At 37.1% G+C, this 13,677-nt stretch overlaps 3 protein-coding genes across 3 annotated transcripts; all 3 read right to left on the bottom strand.

Moving 5' to 3' along the window:
• Positions 1-2,221: 2,221 nt before the first annotated feature.
• On the bottom strand, positions 2,222-5,640 carry LOC121428315 (solute carrier family 35 member G1-like). The gene is made up of 2 exons (XM_041624871.1): positions 5,131-5,640; positions 2,222-4,807 (listed from the first exon to the last, which is right to left on the bottom strand). Exon 2 carries the CDS (start codon positions 4,745-4,747, stop codon positions 3,434-3,436), a length of 1,314 nt encoding a protein of 437 aa, XP_041480805.1. The 5' UTR covers positions 4,748-4,807; positions 5,131-5,640; the 3' UTR covers positions 2,222-3,433.
• A 1,096-nt stretch (positions 5,641-6,736) lies between these two features.
• On the bottom strand, positions 6,737-8,378 carry LOC121428976 (solute carrier family 35 member G1-like). The gene has a single exon (XM_041625871.1). The coding sequence runs from the start codon at positions 8,376-8,378 to the stop codon at positions 7,158-7,160; it is 1,221 nt and encodes a 406-aa protein (XP_041481805.1). The 3' UTR covers positions 6,737-7,157.
• A 631-nt stretch (positions 8,379-9,009) lies between these two features.
• LOC121429299 (solute carrier family 35 member G1-like) lies at positions 9,010-11,305 on the bottom strand. Its single transcript, XM_041626302.1, has one exon. It carries the CDS (start codon positions 10,287-10,289, stop codon positions 9,423-9,425), a length of 867 nt encoding a protein of 288 aa, XP_041482236.1. The 5' UTR covers positions 10,290-11,305; the 3' UTR covers positions 9,010-9,422.
• Positions 11,306-13,677: the final 2,372 nt, after the last annotated feature.

Below are 13,677 nucleotides of genomic sequence, written 5' to 3'. Positions count from 1 at the left end.
ACAATATCCCGAAATATAGCCATCATAAATAGGTTGAACACGTGTATTCCTGTTACTTCTCTACTTACAATATATTCTTCTCTTATATTACCATGTATCAATTATGGGATCCTTGTTTGGGGCAATACCCACCAAAGTTTACTTAAAATAATCATTATTACAAAAAAGCCCTTTGTATTATTACATTCTCTCACCCCCGTTCTCACACTGATCCGCTTTTCCTTGATAATAACATTTTAAAGATTCAAGACTTTTACCAATATTAGCTTGGACAGTTTATGTACATGTGTATAAACAGTCTGGTTCCTTTTACATTTCATGATGTGTTTTCTCAAAATAACAATTTTCATAGGTATCCTACCAGACAAGCCGATAATTTTCATCTACCTATCCTAAGAACTCGTTTTGCTCAAAATACTTTTATTTTCACCGCCCCCAAATTTGGAATTCCCCCCATAATGATGTTCGAAAGGCCCCCTCCACATCCACTCCTTTAAGAGAAAACTAAAACTATTTCTGCTACTTTCTTACCAAAGTAATTAATTCGTTTGTATATTTTTAGTATTGTCTAAAGCACGCTATTAAGTCACACTCTGATCGACGTTTGCACTCTCGTCCCCCCCCCCCCCTCTATCTCTTTCTGACCCTTCTCTCTACATCTGTGTGTGTGTATGTGCCTCCCTCTCTGTCTGTCTCTCCCCACTTATCTTTGCCCTCCTACCATGCCTAATCTCTCGTTCCCCTTTTAGTACTTTGTTCTCCCCTCTCCCCTTTATTCTTCGTCATGTATTTGTTTTCTTTTCATTTTTTAGTATCGTCCCGTATCTCTGTCATCTTTTTTTTAAATTATTTCTCGCTATTACTTACCATCTTATTATTATTCCCATACAATATCGTATTTCAACTGTTTTTTTTTCAAATGTTAATATATCTTAGGGGATCCACGCTCTACAAGCAATGCTTTTTAGTGGATCCCCTCATTTTCATATCAGATTTTGTTAAAACTATTTTACATATGTTTTGGAACTCGTAATTGATTTGTAATCATTGTTATCACATTTCATTTGTATTTGTTTATATTTATGTATGTTTGATTTGTATTTGCTTATAACGTTGTTGATGGAAATGGAAAATAAACTTGAACCCGGTTTATTACATTCATTGTTGAGATTTTAATCCCCAAAGTTTACTTTGAACATCAACGTTCAATTTCTAATATCTGTCAGGTAAAATGTGAACATAGTTAGTTTTAAAAAGATTTTGTTTTCAAAATCTCTTAAAACAATTAAAGAACAGTCATTAGTTCGCACATTAAATTGCGGTGTATAAATATATTAAAAACATACAGGTTTCAAGTTAATTGTGTTTTACTGTCAATATTTATGACTATATGCAATATTCGAGTCTCCGTCTCTGTGATCATTCTTTTATTACCAACGTTCTTTTAATAATGTTAATATGTTACCGTTAGGACTTGAATGTAGAACACCCCCCCTCGATTCAGCAGCGAATGTTCCTGCACTTACCTTCATATTAATAGCAGATTAACATGTGAGAGAATGTGTATACTTTTAAGCTTTTAAAGCCTGTCTATAGCTTTGGTAAAGGGTCAATAATGTGATTGATAATCGAATATCATCTAATATGACAGTCTTACTGAAGCGTAGAGACCGTTAGATATTTTTTCCAACTGCACTTCTCTGAGAAAATTTCAAATATTCAAATCTTGGATATATAGCGCCCTCTCTCGGTGATGTTTGTTTTAAATTAAAAAAATGGGCATTCAATCACTTATCTTATAAATTTAGTGATTAGATATCCAAAAGTTACAGACAAAGAACATATCTTGAAAGTTTCAGCCCATTCCATGATTTGGAATAGGATTTAATTGAAAGACAAAAACACACAGATATTTTAATTTGATCGGGTGACCCGATCAAGTTAAATTTCCATGTAAAATCGCAAATTTATCCTGTAAAACACATTTTCATTTCATATCCTCCACATCATAACTGTTATAGGGCATATCCATTCATATTAGCTAGCAATGAATTGGAATAGTGCTGCATTTTGGTGGATTTACCAAAACTATACACAAGCTTTAAGTGTTCCTTTTCTTACTATCTATATCTTTCTCTAGTTCTCATTCTTACCATCTCTCTCTTTCTCTCGTCCCCTTTATCTTGCTCTTGCTCTCTCTCTACCTCTATTCCCCTCTCTCTCTCTATCTCTTTCCGTCTTTCATTCTTTACCCTTATCCTTTGTATCTGCAGGATGTCGATTTTAACTGTATAATGCAATATACATATATTTAGTTGAGATTTATGATCATCACTTATAAAAATGTACTTATTATTTATCAGGCTCACATTTATAATTAATTAATTGAATATCAAAATTGTTCAAATATGCAATGAATTTGCAGTTTTCCAATGAGTTTCTTCCTGAATTGCGCACTTCACTCGTGTTCTGTTATTTGTACAATGTTTATAATTATGTTTCGTTCATGTATCTGTTACAATGTTATGTTCACACCTATGTCATATATGCTGTTGTTACCCTGTTTCTCGTTCGACAAGAACTGATATCCTGGGTTTATATGTTTATTACCTTTGTTATATGATTTATAAAAAACGTTACTCAAATGCAAATGATTCTTCCAGTAAACTGTATTGCTGCACAGTGATTTACACCGATGACCGCATTCCATTTTTATGTAATAAAGAACGATGGGGGAACTCATCTTGCAGCCAAACAAACAATTATTTTTTCTTCAATTTGATCAAAGGATTTAATAAAAATAAAGGTTTTTACATTTCATTTCACATTAATTATCCCCTTTTTTTACTTGTCGTATTCAATTTCCCACTAATTCAATACATGCATCAATCATATAAAAAACAATGAAATAAAAAACAATGAAATTGATTTGAGAGGAAATTATGATTGAGTCACAAATCCCAACTATCAAAGATCCATTTCTTTGATATAATACCCACATTTCTTTAAGCAAATGTGTTTTCACGGATTACTACACTATGCATGGCTGATCGTCAACAAAACCGAGTGTTGAGAAATTCAGGCTGCTCGTCTGTAAAACGTCCTCATTCTTACATAATTGAAATTCAAGCATTATTTTAATAAAAAGAACTATGTTCTTGACAATTTTCTGTGATGTCGGATGCGTATAATAAAGAGTAGATATTGAATTTTTAGATATACCACCGAATAAGTGACTTTTAATAGTTAAACCAGAAGAACGAGAAGATTTTAAGCTTTACTTTGATAGGTCAAGTGTCTTTGTCATTACGTTTTGATAAATCATCAAAAAGTCTTAGTTTTGTTTTGTTATCTGTTTTTTTCTGGCTCGGACTGTATAATAACTACACGTTTTTACCTGTTAAAGTTTTCAAAGTTCTTGTCATTAAATGTATTATGCATCTCTTGAACTTGTTATCGACTCGTTGTCACCACTGAATCCTTCATTGAGTTCCGGTTTTGGCGTCTGCTCTTCAGAAGCTTTTCCCAATTCCTTCTTTTCCGTTTGCCACTTGCGGAGGGCGATTCCAACGAGACTGCCAACAATCAACAGCGCGCCAGATATCGTTATGGCATTTGGGATAATCGCGAAGAAAAAATAGTCAAGGATAAACGTAAAAAGGACGTCGCATGTCCTGATGAGAGAGACGGTCGTAGCTTTCTCGTATCTCAGAGCCAAAGTTATACAGATTTGGGACATCAACTGGAGAGCTCCTGTGAGAATGAGCAGTATACGGTCTCTGCCACATCGTGGTATGACCCACTCGCGGAGGGCAGTAGACAAGACTGCACTCATTACCATTCCAACGGACGAAAAATATATCAAGATTACAATTGGATGGATCCGGTACGATCCAATCTTCCGAAGGCTAATGTAGACAAGGCCGACCATAGCTGCAACAATGAGGCAAAAGATCGGTCCTAGGATGTTCGTGGATGTCTGTTCTCCTCCGAAGATAAAAGGCGGCTGGATGACCAATAGAACACCGGACAGTGTCAAGGTAGATAACAGAATATCCAGGGCAGGGCAAGGTTCATGAAGCAAAATGCAACTGAAGAGTCCGGTGAATACTGGTGAGCTATAGATAATCGCTTTAGCATTGCCGATTGGCATTACCTGAAAAGCAAAGAAAGCAAGTGTCGTGCCGATCGATCCCATTATAGAGCGAAACAGGACAAGGTAGAGAGCCTTCCCTGAAAGAATAACGGACACCTTTTCTAGAGCTGCTAATGGCAAGCAGAACAACAATTCAACAAGCATCTGTGCAAAGACCACCTCGTTGGATGACACTCTTCCACTAAGGAGTGCCACCGTCAATGTTGCGAAAGACAGGATTATTGTTGAAAGCAGGGCTAGTGTCACGCCTTTATAACGATTTATCGAGCAAGCAAAATGTGTAGAGACTGACTCATTGTTACTCTTAGATGAGTGACTTTCGTTCGAACTTTCAAAGTCTGAATGATTACTCCAATCTGAAGTCAAATTTTCAGCGTTAATGTTGTTGATTTCATCAAGCTCCCCAAAAGTTTCGTATGCTGCGTTGCAAATCGTTGAAGGGCTAACAGGTCCATTCGGGTTTAGGCAAGGATCGCTTCTGGTCCGATTTGGTGAATCAAGAGTTCTTGAGATTACTAATGAAGAACGGTGTCTCAAAATCTCACTTTGGCTTCGAGTTCTTTCAGTCTTGGGAAGATTATGAACATCCATGATTATTTTACTCCGAGTCAAAGCGATGGATATCTCGATGCTATAGAGTGAGAGGTATTTCTATAGGTATAATGAAAACAAGACAATGATAAGTTATTAATTTATTCGTTATTTTTATTGGCGGCGTCAAGGTATCTGATTGAGGAGCAATATGAATTTAATAAAGGTGACTTCATTTAATGGACATATCCTGAGCACGATCATGTATGCCTGTTTAATTCAACAGGAGTTTTATATTGTATGGCATTAAAAAAATAATGATAAAAGCAGCAACGCAGAATGTTAAAGTATGCGGTCATAATGGTTAAGATATCTGTAAAATGAGATGAAATTCAGAGCTTTACACAAAACGAAATCGTGATTTTTATATTTTTCATTTTTACCTGAAATAGACATATAAAGCAGATGCAAATCCCACAGTTTTTACTCAAGACTCATGAATTAAAGCTGCACCTTTTCGTATATCACATAGTCAAACTCTGCTCACGATGGGCATGACAAGTGTAGGAACTGCTGATCATTTTTTACAGCGTTTGTTGAATGATTAATCACGTAAGATTATGTCTTAATTATCGACTCAGTCCTTGCTTTGGCTGCGCAAATACTCTGAACTTTGGACTTCATATTAAAACAGACAGCAAGTTTATGACGATGCATTTCTGATCATTTGTCTGTAAGTGTAATTAGACTGAATGTTATCTCTGAATGTTATAAGAAAACAAATAATAAACGCCCTTTTAATGATAAAATCGTGCTTTATAAATTTTCATTTATAATTATGTCACGATTATTTCGCTCAATTTATGAGCTCTGTTCCGATAAACAACTTTAACGGCCCTCTATCTTTATTCCGTTCTTTTTATTTAATGTTTTTATCATTTTATTCTACCCTAGTCGCATTCTTTCATCAAAGTAACAGAAGTAGACTACATGAAACTCTTTTAAGCAATCTGTGTATATATGCACTACTCAGGAAATGAATTTCAATTTACGCTAGGTCTACGACCCCCCCCCCCCCCTCTGCCACCGCAAATACACCCACGCCTATCCAAACACCTCTAAAATTGTCGTATTCCCATAACACACTCACACATGCGCATACTCAGCCTCCCACACACACACACACACATCGACATTATCGATATCATCAGGCACGAACATCACAACCCAACCACCTCCCTCCCTCTCCCTCTTTCACACACACACTCAACGTCACACACACGTGCACACCCATACACCAACATGAAATTAATCATTCACACACAAAACACACACACGCATAATTACCCATCATCAAACCGTTAGTTGGATGACACTGAACCGAATATGAACAGAGACCAAAATTCTTTTCAATTTTTTTTCATCTTGTATTAAAATAATTGTGGAGCGTTGTGGCCCAGTGGATTAATCTCCGGAATTTGAAACAGAGGGTCGTGGGTTCGAATCCCAGCCGTGGCGTAATATCCTTCGGCAAGAAATTTATCCACATTGTGCTGCACTCGACCCAGGTGAAGTAAATGGGTACCCGGTGGGAATTATTCCTTGTTAGCAATTATGGCGGCTTAGCTATACAGCAGGAGTAATAATATGATACAAAGTATCAAAGCGTAGTTGACTATAAGCACATAGTAACTGCTCTATATAAATGGACATATTGTTATTATTATTATATGCATTTTTTTAAAATCCAATATTTGTCTCGGTTTTCGTGACTTTATCATTGTATTGATTTCCTGATACATACTTAATAGTTGGTAAACGACATCAAGTGCTCTCGTTTCGGTTTCTTAAACAGAATGACACAAATGCATGTACACAACAAATCCATACCTATTCATTAATATATCAAATTTAGTTATGCAATCACGGTATTACCCATTAGCTGTTAACCTATCTTGATGTCGACTGCTGATACGAATCGTCATCAATAATCCAATTGGAGAATGTGCAATGATGCTTTTATTTATTCTTTTACCTTAATATTTTTTTTCATTTGTACATTAACTAGTGTTTTTATGTGAGAGTATGTAATACATTATTTTCCGGGATGGCATATGCTTGAAAAAATAAACAAGAAAAGGAGAATATGTGTTGACTCAATACCATTCACGATAAAATCTAAGAATATAATGATTAAAAGCCTTAAACCTTTAGTAAGGTTCAATATAAGGCATTTCTTTGGAGATTTATCTCGTGTTCCAACATAACAAAAATAAAAGTAGCATTATTTTTTGTCATCCATTGATTCTACCGTACAATGATTTTTGTTTTTCAGTTTTGAATAATGATGATATTTAGGGATCTCTCTCAATACGTTTTCGTTTTCTTTGAAGAAGACTATATGAACACTTGTTGAAATGACAGAGGCTGTATGCGACGTTGTGTCTATTTAACGAAGTTCACTTTCTTGTCAGCTGTTGGAGATGCCGCTTTGGTTGTCTTCCCCATTCACCTCTTGCCTTTCTTCAAGTTTTCGACTCTCCCACAATTTCTTCAACGTAATCCCAACAAAACTAGTGATGATCACGAAGGTCCCGATTGCTGTAATATAGTTCGGCATGACACCAAAGAACAAATATTCTAAGGTGAATGAGAAGAGGATGTCACATGAGTGGACGAGAGCAACAGTTTGAGCCCGTTCCGTTTTAAGGGCGAGGTAGATTAGGATTTGGGAGGAGAAGTTACTAACTCCATTGGCAAGGAGAATGATGCGATCCGCTCCGCATCCAGGCAGTGTCCATTGCTGTAAGACGGTCGTGAGAAATGAAGATAACAATAACCCACAGATTGAGTAGAAAATAAGCACGACCAACGAAGGAACCTTATAAAACCCAAGTTTTCGCATAAGGATCAAGATGGTCGCGCAAAGGAAAGCGCTTAAGAGGCTCAGTACCGAACCAAGAACTCTCGCATCGAAAGCTATGCCAGCCAATTCGGGGTTCCCGAAGAGAAACGGTGGCTGCGCGATCAGGAAAACACCAGCGAGAGTCAGAAAGGAGAAAAGAGTGTCCAAAAACGAGCAGGATTCCTTTAACAATATCCAGCCAAGCAGTCCTGCAAACACAGGAGCGCTGTACTGAATAGATTTTGAACTTGAAACCGGCATGATTTGATAGATTATGTACAGTATGCATGGTATGTCAGGGCTGTATTGATTACACCAAGGATAAACCGAAGGAAAAGTAAACCGTACGCTTTGCGGCTGTGTGAAAAGGAAACCCTTTTGAGGGCACTCATCGGTAGGCAGAAGAGGAGCTGTATAGTTGTCCGGGAAAATAGAAGCTGGTTCGGACCCAGTGTTCCTGAGAGGTACACCACGATCATGCCATGCAGAGAGTGACAGGATCACAGCGGATGTAATTGTATATACAATTCCTATATGAGAGATCTGGAATGTACTCCATCTTGAGTCACCGCACTCCTTTAGTTTGCTCTCATCCACAAAGTCTGTCTTATGGATTGCAGAAGATATGTCAGAATGTTCTTTCTGGATGGCGATTTGCGTATCCCCACAAGCCTCAACAGAATCCTGGATAGATTCTTCACCGTTTTCAAATCCAGCATTCCGTTCGCCTCGAACGAGAGAACAATCTGATCTTGTCAAGGTATCCTCGAATCTTTTCGAAGACATAGTCATACCATTATGACAGATTGTTTTTAACAATCCATGTGACATGCGTTTTCTCTCAGGTTGTCGAGTCATAATTTGATAACGAAATCCATTGTGTACATTAACCAGGGCTACATCTTCCTCTCTAAGGAGACGAATGCATGGGCGATAATGTTGTTGTAAAGAGACAATTCAAATAATCCAGGCCTCATCAAATACTTCAATTGCACTGTTGTACGTGTATGGCGCCAATACATTTTATTATAAAGGGCATTTGCTCAAATTCCAAAGGCGTATGCGGCTGTTAAAAAAGCGATTCAAATAATCAAGAATTTCGTGAATCCTTTGCTGTAGACATGTTAAATGTTTATTATGCCGCAACACGGTAATTTTATTAAGATGTCTGAAATTGTATCTTTACCGATCAATTTGCCATGATTGTAAATTTGGACTATTGGCCTTTCAGATCATGAAATATTGATACCTGATTTTCTCGATGAGAGGTGATTTGACATGACAGTACATATCGCCGTTTGTGTATTCATAAGATCAATGTGTTTGTCTTTGCACAAACGACACTACCCTTGGAGTTAACCAATCTTTCAAAGTTACAGAATCCAATAATGGCAGAATAAAAGATATAAGACATTGCAGCCAAAAAATATGAAGACTGTTATAACCTTTATATCAATTCGTTTATCACCTAGATTTTCTTTAAAATAAGGCCCTAGTATTCGTCAAAGTTTAGAATTTCCGTTGTTTTCCATGCTCTTAAATGGTATAGTCTTTTATTAACATTTAGAAGATGTAATTTATAACAATTTGGTATAAATGGAAAAGGGATATTTTTTTGCTTACTCGCTTCGCCCTTCCGCATTTATTTTCCAATATTCAGTAATATTACAAATTACGAATAATGTTAATATATGTCAAGTCTCTTTGTGATTACGATTTGATAAATCACCGAAAATCTTAGCTTAGTTTTTTTTCCGGCACGGACTGTATAATAACTATACTTTTTACCTGTTAACAGTTAAAGTTCTCAAAGTTCTTGTCATTAATGTATTATGCCTCTCTTGAACTTGTTATCGACACGTTGTCACTACTGAATCCTTCATTGAGTTCCGGTTTTGGCGTCTGATCTTCAGAAGCTTTTGCCGATCCCTTCTTTTCCGTTTGCCACTTGCGAAGGGTGATTCCAACGAGACTGCCAACAATCAACAGCGCGCCAGATATCGTTATTGCATTTGGGATAATCGCGAAGAACAAATAGTCTAGGATAAACGTAAAAAGGACGTCGCACGTCCTGATGAGAGAGACGGTCGTAGCTTTCTCGTATCTCAGCGCCAGAGTTAGACAGATTTGGGACATCAACAGGAGAGCTCCTGTGAGAATGAGTAGTACACGGTCTCTGCCACATCGTGGTATGACCCACTCGCGGAGGGCACTAGACAGGACTGCACTCATTACCATTCCAACGGACGAAAAATATATCAAGATTACAATTGGATGGATCAGGTACGATCCAATCTTCCGAAGGCTGATGAAGACAAGACCGGCCAGAGCTGCAACAATGAGGCAAAATATCGGTCCTAGGATGTTCGTGGATGTCTGTTCTCCTCCGAAGATAAACGGCGGCTGGATGACCAATAGAACACCGGACAGTGTCAAGGCGGATAACAGAATGTCCAGGGCAGGGCAAGCTTCACGAAGCAATATGCAGCTGAAGAGTCCGGTGAATACTGGTGAGGTGTAGATGATCGCTTTAGCGTTGCCGATTGGCATTACCTGAAAAGCAAAGAAAGCCAGTGTCGTTCCGATCGAGCCCATTATAGAGCGAAACAAGACAAGGTAGAGAGCCTTCCCTGAAAGAATAACAGACACCCTTGCTAGGGTGGCTAATGGAAAGCACAACAACAATTCAACAAGCATCTGTGCAAAGACCACCTCGTTGGATGACACTCTTCCACTTAGGAGTGCCACCGTCAATGTTGCAAAAGACAGGATTATCGTTGAAAGCAGGGCTAGTGTCACGCCTTTATAACGGTTTATCGAGCAAGCAAACTGTGTAGAGACTGACTCATTGTTACTCTTAGATGAGTGACTTTAGTTCGAGCTTTCAAAGTCTGAATGATCACTCCAATCTGAAGTCAAATTTTCAGCGTTGATGTTGTTGTTTTCATCAAGCTCCCCCAAAGTGTCGTATGCTGCGTTGCAAATCGTTGAACGGCTAACAGGTCCATTCGGGTTTAGGCAAGGATCGCTTCTGGTCCGATTTGGTGAATCAAGAGTTCTTGAGATTACTAATGAAGAACGGTGTCTCAAAATCTCACTTTGGCTTCGAGTTCTTTCAGTCTTGGGAAGATTATGAACATCCATGATTATTACACTCCCAGTCAAAGCGATGGATATCTCGATGCTAGAGTGAAAGGTATTTCTATAAGTACAATGCAAAAGAGATAATGATGGACAATTTATTACTTTCATTGGCGGCATCAAGGTATTTGATCGGAGAGCATTTTAATAAAGGTGACTTCATTTCAATGGGCAGATGGGAGTATTAGTCTTCTATCTCCTGTTTCTCCATTTGCCGACAAGAAACCTTGACCTTGTTGTAGCAATATCGAAAGCTTAATCGAGGTTAAGATTCTAAAATACCATCGAAACTTTGAAAGTGCAAGGACTTATTTTATGAAACCTAAATGATTATAATAGCAAAGGTGCAAAAAGAGACTGAATTTTTGTGACTTCTTTTAGACCGAAGGTGCAGTTCCTATTAAAAGAATACCAAATCCACAGGTTAATTGCCTTTTAGATCCTTTTTGCTAGTGATCACTTTTCCTGTTAGTCCGTTGGTCTGTTACACCAGATTAACATCTGATTTAGTTCCTAAGAATAGGTCACCAGTCCATCGTAAGTCACGAACAGCTTTATGAAACACCCACCAGGTCTACATAATTGACAACATTTATATAGCGCTTATCACAAAGAATGTCTCTAAGCGCTTAAGGAAAATAAATAGGAAGACAAGAAATTTCAGCTAAAATTAAATTATACATGTTGACAGTTGAAAGTAGACAGTTGAAGCGGCATATGCTAAGGACGATAAGACTGGGTGTTGATGGCAGGAACTGCTAAGAGTGATTTTTTTGCATGAGCGCAAGTTGCGGGAGGGCGAGTATTCTGATATTAATTGTTGAAGATAGACTGGAGCTGATTTTATCAAACATTGGAAAGTAAGCAAGAGGATCTTAAAATCAATTCGTTCACGAACCCTTAGCATATGAAGCTCCCTTAGCAGTGGAGTGACAGACTCACGTGAACGACGTTTAGCAATAAGCCTAGCTGCTGAATTTTGTATTCTCTGCAGTTTGTTAATCTGTGAATCAGGTAGACCATACAGAAGACTGTTGCAAAAGTCAATGCGAGACATGACTAGTGCCTGAACAAGCCTCTGGGTGGTCTTTTTTGTAAGAAATTGACGGATGCTACCAATTTTATGCAATGCAAACGAGGCAGATCTGCATACGTTGTTCACATGGGTCTTTAGAGACATATTATTATCAAACATGACCCTAGGTTTCTAGGTTACATCGCCAGGAAGATTGATAAATGATATAATACTGATAATACTATACCATTATCAACACATGCTTAACAATATTTGTATACAAATTATTAGAGTAAGTTATGTTACACAATCGTGATATACAATATATAAAATGGCATTCAAATACGTGTTGTCTATTTTACTCCATTAAAACAGAAAACAATAATAATGATAATATTTTTCATCAAATAATAATCTTCAGAATTGCGTGTCATTGGGATCACATTTATCCATTGATAATCTGTAATATAACTATTTATGTTATCGGTAAGATTTAGATTTCTTTCATCATCCATACATTGGTTATGATCACTATTTTATCATTAATTATTTCAATACTAGCACTATCAAATTATTATGATTATTTTATCAGTCGATTCAGCAGTAGTAGTAAAAAAAATATTGTAGCAGCAGGCGTAGTAGCAGTAGTAGTAGAAGTAGAAGTAGAAAAAGTAATAGCCATGTAGAAGTAAATAATTGTAGTAGTAGTGGTGGTGGTGATGGTAGTGGAAGTAGTATTAATAGTAATAGTGGTAGTAGAACATGTAGAAGGAGAAATGGTCAACGTATTAGTCGTAGTTATACAGTAGAAGTAGTGGTCGTACAAGAAGAAATAGTTGCAGTAGTCGTTGTCGTCGTAGTAGTAGAAGTAGTTGTTGAAGTTGGTTTTAGTGATGGCATAGTAATAAGGTAGAAGTGCAAGTAAGGGTATAGCAATGGTAATTCGCTTTTAATGTCATCCACTCCTTTTCAATCTATATCAATCATAGCCTTGATAGTGAGATGATAGAATTATATCCGTTGATATCTCTGTAACTCCTTTATTCTAGAAATAAACACTATTTTGATTAAAGCTATCTGCATAAGGATATGTTGGCATTCTTTACGCTCTTCTGCTGATTCAACTGGTTTGTGAAAGTGCATGCTGTAGATTCTGAGGACAAACATGAATGTCTGTTTAATTCAACATGAGTTTTACATTGTATGACATTCAAAATAAATGATAAAAGCAGCAATGCAGAAGGTATCTGTAAAATGAGATCATATTCAAAGTCTTACACAAATCGAAATCGGGATCTTAGATTTTTCATTATTACCTGAAATAGCCATTATCAAGCCGATGCAAAACCCACCGTTTTGACTCAAGACTCATGAATTAAAGCTGCACCTTTTCGTATATCACATAGTCACGATGGGCATGACAAGTATAGCATGTATAGGAACTGGTGATCATTTACAGCGTTTGTTGAATGATTAATCACGTAAGATAATGTCTTAATTATCGACTCAGTCCTTGCTTTGCCTGCCCAAATACTCTGAACTTTAGACTTCATATCAAAACAGACGGCAGGTTTATGACGATGCATTTCTGATCATTTGTTTTTAAGTGTAATTAGACTGAATGTTATCTCTGAATGTTATAAGAAATCAAATAATAAACGCTCTTATAATGACGGTGCTTTATCGATTATCATTTATGATTATGGCATTGTTTCGCTCAATTTATGAACTGTATTTCGACCACCACCTTTAATGAGCTTTTATCTTTGTTCCGTTGTTTTGAATTAATGTTTTAATCGTTCATTCCTCTCTATCATCAAAGTAGCAGAAGAAGACTACGTACAACTCTTTTAAGAAATCTGCCATTCAAGAAATAATGTTCAATCTAGACTAAACGCACCCCCACCACCACCACCCCAAATACGCCCC

Source organism: Lytechinus variegatus, chromosome 15 (genome assembly GCF_018143015.1).
Source record: "Lytechinus variegatus isolate NC3 chromosome 15, Lvar_3.0, whole genome shotgun sequence".
Classification (NCBI taxonomy): Eukaryota; Metazoa; Echinodermata; class Echinoidea; order Temnopleuroida; family Toxopneustidae; genus Lytechinus; species Lytechinus variegatus.
This window is presented reverse-complemented; position numbering and strand designations above follow the sequence as displayed.

Bases quoted from the DNA above. Each gene is read 5' to 3' on its own strand.
- LOC121428315 (XM_041624871.1), bottom strand. From the start codon at position 4,747: ATGGATGTTCATAATCTTCCCAAGACTGAAAGAACTCGAAGCCAAAGT.
- LOC121428976 (XM_041625871.1), bottom strand. From the start codon at position 8,378: ATGTCTTCGAAAAGATTCGAGGATACCTTGACAAGATCAGATTGTTCT.
- LOC121429299 (XM_041626302.1), bottom strand. From the start codon at position 10,289: ATGCTTGTTGAATTGTTGTTGTGCTTTCCATTAGCCACCCTAGCAAGG.